General features: G+C 43.3%; 1 protein-coding gene across 3 annotated transcripts in view; it reads left to right on the top strand.

Moving 5' to 3' along the window:
- The first annotated feature begins 924 nt into the window (after positions 1 to 924).
- Positions 925 to 12,536, top strand: part of mafa (MAF bZIP transcription factor a) — an 88,189-nt gene continuing 76,577 nt past the window's right edge. The window contains exons 1-2 of one of the 3 annotated variants that reach the window (XM_061701264.1): positions 925 to 2,263; positions 3,002 to 3,864. In XM_061701264.1, the coding sequence (XP_061557248.1) occupies positions 1,239 to 2,263; positions 3,002 to 3,026 (1,050 nt within the window). In that variant the 5' untranslated portion in view covers positions 925 to 1,238 and the 3' untranslated portion in view covers positions 3,027 to 3,864. Of the gene's footprint in view, positions 2,264 to 2,962; positions 3,865 to 12,536 lie in introns of those variants that run through there. The other 2 variants (XM_061701272.1, XM_061701255.1) reach the window with 2 other exon arrangements.

Raw genomic sequence — 12,536 nt, 5'->3', positions numbered from 1 at the left:
AAGTGCATTATACGACCGCCCTGCAACAAGAGCCTCCAGTGCCTAGATAAAGTCATTTTATGGCCGTGGGATATTATATCAGTTACATGGAGCACTGGATTCATGTTCATGCACAACAACATTTTTGGCTTCTTAGACTGTCTGATAATACCAAATGTGTTATAAAGTGTATTATTATATATATCTGCATTGCTTTAAGAAGGACAAACACTGTTATATTAAAGGTTTTATTGTACTTTTTTTTTTTTTATTTGATGATTGGGTGAGGGAATTTGATGAGGGGATTTACATCCCCGATATGTCCAAAAGGTGGCAGTGTTGAGTTTTATACTGGTGCAGTGGGATTAACAGTTTAACATTTATTTATTGTTTAAGTCATTTTCTCAGATATGAACTTCGATAAAGTCAACAACCTATGCATGCGGGGCAGGTTAAAAGATATATTTAGTGCCACTATTGTAAAATATGTTTAAGTATGCATATGCAGTAGAGTTACTAAGTGACGACATTAAAATGAAATGCAGTAATATTCAAAAGAACATCGATTAAAAGCGATCGTTTTACAAATAAGACTATTAAATGGGAATGAGTCATGCACGTACTTTCCACTGACATAAATGAAACAACTGCACTGTTGTCATGCAAACATGCGTAAAAGAGTAGGGAAAGTCTGCTCCCAGCTGAGTGTCAGCTGACGGCCTTTGACAGTTGACACGAGAGAGATTGGGAGGGGGGGAAAAAAGAAAAAAAGTTTGGTATCTGTCGTCGACTAATATGCTAATTAGCACCCGGAGTGTGCGACCCCATTGGCTCCTCGTCCGAGACAATTTCCCACTTGCAGCCTGACGTCATGTCAGCTCCAAAGCTCTTAAACTCAACTGCTGTGTGATGCCTGCTTCAAAAAATCGCTCCCGTGTCCAGCCCTCGCTCGCAGCCAGCCGCCTCGGGTCGCGATGTCTCCGTGAGAAAACCGGGCGCGTGGAAAGTTGTGTTAAATGTTTGAAATTACAACGCGCGCGCCGAGAAGGGACTCCGCTCCTCGTGCGCGCGACAGCCTCCGCCGAGCGACGGCCGAAGTAGTCCGAGCCGGGACGCAGAGAAACTCTTCTCTGTGACGCTTCAAGACAAACTCCGTCAAAGTGGCTCACGTTCTCGCCAACCACCCCGGCGCGACGGCTGCTGTTCAGCCCGCCTGGAGGACTGTGAGCAGCAGCAGCAGCAGCAGCAGCAGCAAGAGGATGGCATCAGAGCTGGCAATGAGCAACTCCGACCTGCCCACCAGTCCCCTGGCCATGGAATATGTTAATGACTTCGATCTGATGAAGTTTGAAGTGAAAAAGGAGCCGGTGGAGCCCGATCGCACCATCAGCCAGTGCAGCCGCCTCATCGCCGGGGGATCCTTGTCTTCCACGCCGATGAGCACGCCCTGCAGCTCTGTGCCCCCCTCCCCGAGCTTCTCGGCGCCCAGTCCGGGCTCGGGGAGCGAGCAGAAGACACACATAGAGGACTTCTACTGGATGTCCGGTTACCAACAGCAGCTCAACCCAGAAGCGCTGGGCTTCAGCCCCGAGGACGCGGTCGAGGCGCTCATCAACAGCAGCCACCAGCTCCAGTCGTTCGATGGCTACGCCAGAGGCCAGCAGTTCCCAGGCGCAGCCGGCCCGGGAGGCGCCATGGCCGGGGAGGAGATGGGCTCCGCCGCGGCGGTAGTGTCGGCGGTCATCGCTGCGGCCGCCGCTCAGAACGGGGCTCAGCACCACCACCACCATCACCACCACAACCACAGCGGGGCCGGGGGAGGAGGAGGGGGCAGCGGAGGCGGAGGTGGCGGTGGCGGTCACCACCACCACCAGGCGCCGGGCATCCAGTCCAACGGCGTCTCCGGGACAAATCACCACCCGCACATGCGCCTGGACGACCGCTTTTCAGACGATCAGCTGGTCACAATGTCCGTGCGGGAGCTCAACCGGCAGCTGCGGGGGGTCAGCAAGGAAGAAGTGATCCGGCTCAAGCAGAAGAGGAGGACCCTCAAGAACCGAGGCTACGCGCAGTCGTGTCGCTTCAAGCGCGTCCAGCAGCGGCACGTCCTGGAGGGCGAGAAGACGCAACTGGTGCAGCAAGTGGAGCACCTCAAGCAGGAGATCTCCAGGCTGGTCCGGGAGAGGGACGCGTACAAAGAAAAGTATGAGAAGCTCATCGGCAACGGCTTCAGAGAAAGTGGCTCCAGCAGCGACAACAACCCTTCATCTCCGGAGTTTTTCATGTGAGTCTCCACATATTCGCGCAAAAGAGTGAAAAAAAAAAAAAAAAAAAAAAAAAAAAGAATTGCCCGGCTTTAAAAGTTTCAGTTTGAACTTTGTTTTCCTATCACCATTTGGCGCAAATGCCTACTAAGAACTATTTTGTCTTTTTTATTTTTTTTACTTTTAGTTTTCATTTGACATATTTTAAACAGGTTGTCGATTTAGATGTGGAGAGATGTTTTTGACTTCGCACAACTCATCTATTCTACTTCTTTATTTTATCATAATTGACCCATTTGTCATTATAGTTCTCAACCGCCATTAGATTTGCAGTGTCTTGATTTGGATCCCACTAAGTTCAGCAAGTGCATGCATGCACTCAACTTGCCCTTTGCCACTTTTTTTTTTTTTTTTGGGAAATCAGTGTGAAGATACTTGTTAAAGTGCATTCATGGATTTCTTTTGTTTTGTTTGCCAAACTTGGAGGATTGCCAGCCATTTCATGCATTTGCTTCTTAAAAGACTATGTATTCATTTTTTTTTCCTCCAAAGAGTTTTTGGAACTATTCTGCATGCTGGACATGTATGTTCTTTTTTTAAATGCTGTTTTATCTCTCTGTGCTATGTCTTTTTTTTTTTTTTTAATTGTTATTATTTTGTGAGATGACTTCAGCATGGCATTCATATTTCATTTATGCCTCCTCACTTTTTTGGGACAGCTATACAAAAAAGTGACAGGACTTCCCACCTGTGTACAGTGCGATGGCGTTTCAGCTGTGTTGAAGTGCACCACCACCCAACTCTTATAGGCTGCAATGAATATGATGGAAGTGGATCAACGGGGATCCTGGTTCAAGGAGAGGAAAAGGAAATCTTTTTTTTTTTTTTTTTTTTTTTTACTGTTATTTAAATAGTATTCCTCTGCATTTGACTAAAGATGAAAGTGTAATATAAGTACAAAGTTTTATAAATTAACGTTGAAGAATAGAAAAAAAAAAAAGTGCCACCGTTTCATGCATATAGATGACTAATACAGTTCATAAGCAAAAGCATTTGGACACGATTTGATGTGACTGGCTCGGGTCAAGTGGATGCGGTAAGCAGAAGGTTGTACAGTGAATTTGCAGCATATGAGTGAGAACTCCCTTTGCCACTATTTTCAAAATGCTAAATTGTTAGGCATTTGAGCTTGCAATGCTTTTAAAAGAGTTTTGTAAAGAAGTTGAAGTATTGTGAGTGCAGTGCACTAAACATTCTGGGAGTAAAGAATAACTGTTTTGCACAGTTGTTTGGCCCTGTTAGGTATTCGTAAAATGCAATACTTTCATTATCACGTAAGGAAAGAAGATGTTGTGTTGAATTCAACAAACTCAATATTTACAAAGCAATAACAATTCTTATAATTGATAATGTCTGGACATTGTTAGATGGTCAGGGATTGATACCCTGCATGTACAAATAAAAAACGAGGGCGCTCCTTTTGAAAATATGTGAATTAATCTTACATCATACATACATATAAATATATAAATATATATATATTTTGCTGTGCAAAATGATTTCACTCACTAACCATATGTGATGTTCATATGTGCTCGTTTTTTGTCCTTTCATACAAATAAATGATATGCAATAAATGTATAACTGCCTTCAATAAGTTTCTCACTTTTCTTTAAATGGTCCTCAGAATTTTCACTGTCATCCAAACAGAAAAAACAAACAAACAGTGAAATTCATCAGGAAAAGTTTTGCAGCACAAAATATTTTTTTTTCATGTATCAATGTCACACAGACATCCCAAGATGGTATTTACCCCAATTATTATGCAATATATATATATATATATATATTAAAATAATAAATAAAAAATTGGGAAAGCAGTGCATGTTGAAATTATTGGAAGCAGAGATATCCTACACAGATTAATTCATGCAGTGATTGTTCTTGTTTTTTAATTATACAGTCGGCAGTTTGGTACAGACGTTTCCAATGCTACATTTCCTCTGAAAAACATTTTCCATAAGAGCAAGTCAATTTAGAATTATATTCATAGCAATGGAAAGATTTCCATGAATTAAAACATAACTAGGAAAAAAAATATGTATAAGTGTGTTGTATATACTTTTTTTTTTTTTTTTCTCATACGTGTACATTCTTTTACTTGCATGTTCCCGGTAATGAGTTTGTGTGTGAGTGTGTGTGTGTGTGTGTGTGTGTATGCAAGCATGCATTTAAGTACTGTACATGTAATGTGTTTCAGTAAAAGTGTGATTTGTGCATGTATCATATTCCCTCTCCCGTCATGTTGCGTGCTGCTTGATATGTTGTCAGGTTTTTTTTTGGACAACGTGTGTGCACACACACTTTTATTTGTGGATCTTTCAATTCCATTCCACTTCATCCTGTTTGTCAGAGGGCCTGGATGTTGGCTCGGTGCAGAGTCCGAATGGAGGCGGGGGGCTGCAGGGAGGGGACAGTCATGTCATGTGAGGAGGCACTGCAGAAGGTGCCAATACCAGTGGGCAGAAGAAACCCAATCCTGTAATTTGGTCGCTCTTGGACTTCTCTAATAGATTGTTTTAAATATTTTTTATAAACATCACTGAACTTTTTTTTTTTCCTAACAAGGACTTTGTTGTTGGAGAAAGAAAGTCTTGATGGTCATGTTTGGTCAATTGTTGTGATGGAACAGGAGGTATAGACAGAGCAGGCCTGGATTTTTAACATAATCATGCAAACTTTGTTTGTGACCAGTTTGGGTCCTACATAAAAGACATGTTTTCAAATGAAAACTTACATGTGTGCCTGTCCAAAGATGAAAGTGAGGGACAACGGGCCGAAAGGGCATTTTCGTTTTGTGGCAGAAAGACTTTCGTCCGTAAAGGCTAATGAATCCATCAACGGATATTTTAGATAGATGGCACGACTCCGTCACCTCCTTGCTAATCCTGCAGCCTTGTTGGGACATGGTTAGACTGCATTGAGTAATTTTTAAAATAAAACTACATCTTAATCGTAGTAATGTCCAACACATTGGGCCATTTTGCTAACCAACGCTTGCATGTCTACTTTTATTCCAGCGATTTCCTCAGAGGTGTATGCTGTTTTGCGCAGCCGACAGAGGGGAGAGACTGAGACAATAGTTGGTCTCGTGCTGAATTAAATGGTTTTGCTGATGATTAATAGTGGTGTGGCCCACTAGCTCCTGCGATGTAGGGATGATAAATCGAGAGCGTTGCTCCGTGCAGCTGTGCCGCTGTCGGGTCTTTGCATGCGTGCACATGCTACGCAAATCACGGCCAAGCCGCTCTCCTTCCACGCTGTATCTAATTACATCTATTTGATCTGACATGCAGTGTTGCTATTTTCGTATTTCACTATAAGAGCGATGTACTGAAAGGCTTTAGAATGGATGGATATTTGTTTGCTTTTATTTCCATTCACAGAGGGTATTTGCTGATTCAAAGGGGATCTTTTAAATAGTTGGGCTTTCTTTCATATATTTTACAGCCTAGTGTTGTGGGTTTTTAGTGGTATGTAAAAAATTACAATATGGTTTCTGGTTTAAATGTTCTCTTTCAACTCTTTTTGCATGCTCTTTTGATTGTTTCCTTGTTGGCAAACATCAATTTGAGCTAAACTAACAACACACTTGCATACTTTTTAGAACTAAAAAACACCCTCAAAAATGAACATTAAGTCGATGTGCATTGTTCCTCATGTGATTGTGGCGTTTAGGCTGCCTGAAGACTGATAGAGTTAACAAAAGCACCATACATACCCATACAAAGTTCAATCTGTGGCATGATGTGGCTTGCAGTCAACATGTGGGCAAAGCGTGGACGTTAAGGCTTTAAAATCGTCAGAAGGAACTTGAGGAGTCGCTGGGGAAGGATCTGTTGCTTTGCTGCTTATGTGTGTTCATGTTTTTGTTTAATGGGGATGTACACGAGTGTACAATAGGTGTGAGGTGTTTGTCTACCAACGTATGCGTGCTTGTACAGTATCACCTTGTCATCTTCTCGAGCCGGCGATGAGTAGAGGTCAAAAGGGACAGTACACAAGGCTGCTTTCAAAGTCATTAGAGTAATCTCTGCCCCGGGGAGCCCACGCTCATTTCCTCTGCCCTAGAACCCACCAAATGAGATGGACAAGCACTTCCGACATACCACAGAACTCCGTCGATTCTTAATGATTCATTTTTATTTTTTTTTTACCCATTTCCTGTGTTTTTCCATTGTCTTATTGTTAATGAGCAAACATGACAACGTCATTTGATATATGGTGGATAAAAAAAGTCTACACACCCCTGTTCAAATGTCAGCTTTTTGTGATATAAAAAAATGAGACCAAGACAAATGTTTCAAAACTTTTTCCATCACTGAAGGGATCTATAAGATGTATGACTCAATTGAAAAAAAAAGAAATCTTTTTGAAATAGGAAGTAAAAATAACAAAACAAAACAAAAATAATTTGGTCGCACAGGGGTGCGCACCCTCATAACTGGGATGTGGCTGTGTTCGGAATTAACCGATCAAATTCAAAGATTTATTTATAGTGTGCATTTCATACACAAGTCAACCCAATGTGTTTTACATGATTAAAACCATTTAAAAAGAAAGACAAAAATAGCTTATAAACATTTAAAACAAATAAAAATAAAAATAGAATTAAAATGGCGGACAGTGCAAGAAATTTTTTAAAAGTGGAAATGCTCTAACAAGCGTAAGCAAAAAGAAGAGTTTTTAACCTGAACTTAAAAACATTCGCACTTGGGGATGACGTCAATTCTGTAACTTATTCCATGTATGTGCAGCATAACAGCTAAATGCTGCTTCACCATGTTTGCTTTGGACTCTGTGCTCCACTATTTGACATGACTCTGTGGATCTCAGAGCCCTACTGGGTTTATATATCATGAGCATTCCTTTCATGTATTCAGGACCTAAGTCCATCCATCCATCCATTTTCTGTACCGCTTAACCTAACGAGGGTCGCTGGGCGAGCTGGAGACTATCCCAGCTATCTTCGGGCGAGAGGCGGGGTACACCCTGAACTGGTTGCCAGCCAATCGCAGGGCACATTTAAACAAACAGCCATTCGCACTCACAGAGAGTCTTTCTTTTTAGAGTCTTTCAACCATCAGAATCAGAATCATCTTTATTTGCCAACTATGTCCAAAAAACACACAAGGAATGTGTCTCCGGTAGTTGGAGCCGCTCGAGTACGACAACAGACAGTCAATTGACAGAGAACACTTTTGAGACATAAAGACATTGACAAAAAAAAAACAGTCAGTAAAGGGTTGCTAATTATCTGGTAATGCCAATACACAACCATGCATGTTTTTGGGATGTGGGAGGAAACCAGAGTACCCGGAAAAACCCACACAGGCACGGGGAGAACATGCAAACTCGACACAGGCGGGCTGGGATTTGAACTCCGGACCTCAGAACTGTGAGGCAGATGTGCTAACCAGTCGGTCACAGTGCCGCCGGACCTAAACCATTTAGTGATTTATAGACCAGTAGCAGAACTTTAAAATATATTCTAAAGATGACTGGGAGACAGTGTAGAGACTTTAGAATTGGAATAATATGTTCCGACCTCTTTGCTCTGGTCAAAAACCGAGCTGCAGCATTCTGAATGAGCTGCAGCTGTTTAATGCTCTTTTGGTGGAGTCCAGTTAGAAGACGACTACAATAGTCAAGTCTATTTGAGATAAAAGCATGGATGAGCTTCTCCGGTCTGCTTGGCACATGCAAGCCTTCACTCTGTTCTTCAGCTGTTAGAAGGCAGTTTTAGTGATTGATTTGATATGATTGTTGAAAGTCAGGGTGGAATCTATCAGTACACCAAGTTTTCTGACTGCGTCTCTGTTTTTTTAAAGAGAGTGACTCCACATATTTACGAATAGCAATCCTCTTTTCTTTATTGACAAAAACAATTCTCAGTTTTCCATCCATCCATCCATCAATCCATCCATTTTCTACCGCTTATCCGAGGTCGGGTCACAGGGGCAGTAGCTTTAGCAGGGACGCCCAGACTTCCCTCTCCCCAGCCACTTCATCCAGCTCTTCCGGGGGGATCCTGAGGCGACCCAGTGTCTCCAGCGTGTCCTGGGTCATCCCCGGGGTCTCCTCCCGGTGGGACGTGCCCGGAACACCTCACCAGGGAGGCGTCTGGGAGGCATCCGAATCAAATGCACCAGCCACCTCATCTGGCTCCTCTTGATGTGGATGAGCAGCGGCTCTACTCTGAGATCCTCCCGGATGACCGAGCTTCTCACCCTATCTCTAAGGGAGAGCTCGGACACCCTGCGCATGAAACTCATTTCGGCCGCTCGTATCCGGGATTTTGCTCTTTCGGTCAGAGGTGAGGTTAGGAACGTAGATCGACCAGTAAATCGAGAGCTTCGCCTTTCGGCTTAGCTACTTCTTTACCACAATGGACTGATACAAAGTCAAGTCAAGACGCTGTATCGATCCGCCTGTCGATCTCCCGTTCCACTCTTCCCTCACTTGTGAACAAAACCCCAAGATACTTGAACGCCTCCACTTGGGGCAGGAACTCATCCTCGACCTGTAGAGGCCACGCCACCCTTTTCCGACTGAGGACCATGGTCTCAGATTAGGAGGTACTGATTCTCATCCCAGCCGCTTCAGACTCGGCGGCGAATTGGTCTCATGAGAGTTGGAGATCACGGCTTGATGAAGCCAACAGAACCACATCATCTGTAAAAAGTAGAGATGCAATACTGAGGCCACCAAACCGGACACCCTGTATGCCTCGGCTGCACCTTGAAATTCTCTCCATAAAAGTTATTAACAGAATCGGTGACAAAGGGCAGCCTTGGCGGGCTCCAACCATAACTGGAAATGACCCCGACTAACTGCCGGATATGCAGACCAAACTCTGACTCAGGTCGTACAGGGACCGAACAGCCCGTATCAGGGAGTTCGGTACCCCTTACTCCCGAAGCACCCCCCACAGAACCCACCGAGGGACACGGTCGAACGCTTTCTCCAAGTCCACAAAACACATGTAGACTGGTTGGGCGAACTACCATGCACCCTCGAGGACCCTGCCGAGGGTGTAGAGCTGGTCCAATGTTCCACGGCCAGGACGAAAACCATACTGCTCCTCCTGAATCTAAGATTCGACTTCCCGACGGACCCTCCTCTCCAGCACCCCTGAATAGACCTTACCAGGGAGGCTGAGGAGTGTGATCCCCCTGTAGTTGGAACACATCCTCCGGTCCCCCTTCTTCAAAAGGGGGACCACCACCCCAGCCTGCCAATCCAGAGGCACTGTCCCCGATATCCACGCGATGTTGGAGAGGCGTGTCCACCAGGACAGCCCCACAACATCAAGAGCCTTTAGGAACACTGGGCGAATCTCATCCACCATCGGGGCTCTGCCACAGATGAGCTTTTTAACTACATTGGTGACCTCAACCCCAGAGATATGAGCGCCGCCTCAGAGAACCCAGACTCTGCTTCCTCATGGGAAGGCGTGTCGGTGGAATTGAGCAGGTCTTCGAAGTATTCTCCCTACCGACTCACAATGTCCTGAGTTGAGGTCAGCAGCGCCCCATCCCCACTATATACAGTGTTGATGGTGCACTTCTTCCCCCTCCTGAGAAGGACCAGAATTTCCTTGAAGCCGTTTGGAAATCATTCTCCATGGCCTCACCGAACTCCTCCCTTTTGTCCTAACACTGACTGCTATTTTGAACTGTTCAAAATTCTTTCCACCATGACTAAGGTCTCAGTTCCAGCTGAGGAAATATGTCCCAAAGCTTATGATGCCACCACCATGCTTCCCTCTAGGTATGGTGTTTTTTTTTTGGGGTGATGAGGAGTATTGTGTTTGCAATCTTTTGCCACAAGTATTAGGGAGATTTCAAGTGAGCATAATGTAGCTGTTTTTATTTGTAAGATAAGGTGTCCATCTTGACACCCTACCCCATTGCCCAGACATATGAAGAAGACAGGAGATTGTTGTTACATGTCCTAAACAGCAAGTACTTGACAAAAATTCCTGCACTTCCTTCAATGCTGACTTCTTGACTTTTGATTGACTTCTTAGCAGCCTCCCAGACCAGTTCTTGTCTTTCATCAATTTTAGAGGGATGTCCAGTTCTTGGTATTGTTACTGTTGTGTGACAATTTCCCCCACTGGATATCTTCACTGTGCTCCAAGATATATTTATTGCCTTCTAAATTCTTTTCTACTCTTTTCCTGTCTGATAACGTTGAACAATGTTATCCCTCTGATTCCATAGAAGCTATAAGATGTGAATACAAAAATGTCAGGAAAAGTCTACTAGAGCATCTGAACTGTATTTAGGGTTAATCAGAGGAAATTTAAATGGTGGCAGAATGAATGCCATTGGTTAATTCTGAATACAACCACATCCCCAGTTATAAGCGGGTGTGCACATTTGTGCAACCACATTGTCAGTTTATTTATTTATTTATTTTAACTGCTTTCAAATATATACAACATACAGTATATGTTTAACAGGTCATAGATCACATTCATGGTGGAAAAAAGTTTGAAAATTATTTATCTTGGTCTAATTTTCTATATTACAAAAAGCTGGCTTTCGAACAAGGGTGTGTTGACTTTTTTATATCCACTACCATCCCATCCATTTTCTGAGCCGCTTCTCCTCACTAGGGTCGCGGGTGTGCTGGAGCCTATCCCAGCTAGCATCAGGCAGGAGGCTGGGTACACCCTAAACTGGTTGCCAGCCAATCACATGGCACATACAAACAAACAACCAATCGCACTCACACCTATGGGCAATTTAGAGTCTTCAATTCATGCACGTTTTTGGGATGTGGGAGGAAACCGGAGTGCCCGGAGAAAACTCCCACAGGCACGGGGAGAACATGCAAAGTCCACACAGGCGGGGCCGAGGATTGAACCCCGGTCCTCAGAACTGTGAGGATGATGCTCTAACCAGTCGGCCACCGTGCCACCTTTATATGCACTTGAATAATTAATTATTCTTGTACCTAAAGAACATTGAAAACCGTTTTCAGAGAACCAATTCCACTCCAATTCAATTTCTTCTAAATCACTCAAATACTGATTGAAGCATGACATAAACTTGTTTCATACCATTTTATACTTTTTACAGTGTCACAAACGGCTTTCACATCTGAGGATGGTATTTTCAGATTTACAGCATATGAAGAAGATAATGAAAATCCGGTCTCCTGTCATTCTATATGAGTGAGATAGAGTGTGGAAACACTAAACTCCTTCAGAATTAAACTGACATCAGGGAACCATTAAGGTGCTTATTCAATCTGAGAATGCTTTTGCTATTTCTATAAACCCCCCCCCCCTTTTTTTTTTTTTTTTTTTTGAAGAGGGAAGTGACTGCATGCTTCAAATAGACATTAAACGGATACGTGTGGTGTCATTAGAGAGTTGTCCTTGAAAGACTGGCTGCAGGTTATGTTGGTAATGAGGTGCTCGGGACCTGCTGTGGTAACTTTATATGTCTGTAAATGTACCCAGACCAAGAGACGGTGACTTTTAAATAAATGCAACATCATCCCTAAGCAACTCCTTTGCACATAATGTTGACTTGTTAAAATATGTGGGGAAAGAACAAAAAACAAAAAAATCAAACACTTGTAACAATCCTATATTTGATCCTTTACAGATACTGAGATTGTAATAAAAATATCTAATGAGGATTTTTCATTCAAAAACTAAATTAAGGTCGTTAAGATGTTTGTACACAAGCTGTAAAATAATGATAATAATACAAAAGATTCATGCATCACGGATTTGAAAATGCAATGATTTTATTTTTCCTTTAGTGCAGTCTAGTTTCATCACCGGGCATGTTTGGCATCAAAGCACAGGGAACTGAGTTATAAGCTAACATTTCCCCATAACATTTATCGAGCGACTGAGTAACTGCGCACACCTGCTCTCCACTTGAAAACGAAAGTGTCTCTCATGAAGTGTCAGCGTCGAAGGCCAGAAATGCCAAACATCACAGTTCATTAATCTGCGCAATGAATTTCGTCCCTTTTAGAACAATTAATTGGGTAATTTAATGAGCTGAGCAGGTAAAAAGTATTTTGCCTTCTCTGTGGAGCGACACACTGCACGCTTAGATATTTCGTCTCTGGTGGTTACAGTGTTTTGATGCATTGGGCTCTGCCTGTAAAGTCTATTTGCATGCAAATTTTTACATTTCCCTCTGCATCAAACACTTACTGTGATCCATGTACTGTATTCAACCAGACAGACAAGGCGAG

Source organism: Phycodurus eques, chromosome 2, assembly GCF_024500275.1.
Source record: "Phycodurus eques isolate BA_2022a chromosome 2, UOR_Pequ_1.1, whole genome shotgun sequence".
Classification (NCBI taxonomy): domain Eukaryota; kingdom Metazoa; phylum Chordata; class Actinopteri; order Syngnathiformes; family Syngnathidae; genus Phycodurus; species Phycodurus eques.
Note: the sequence above shows the minus strand (reverse complement) of the source record. Positions and strands in the feature narration are given on the sequence as shown.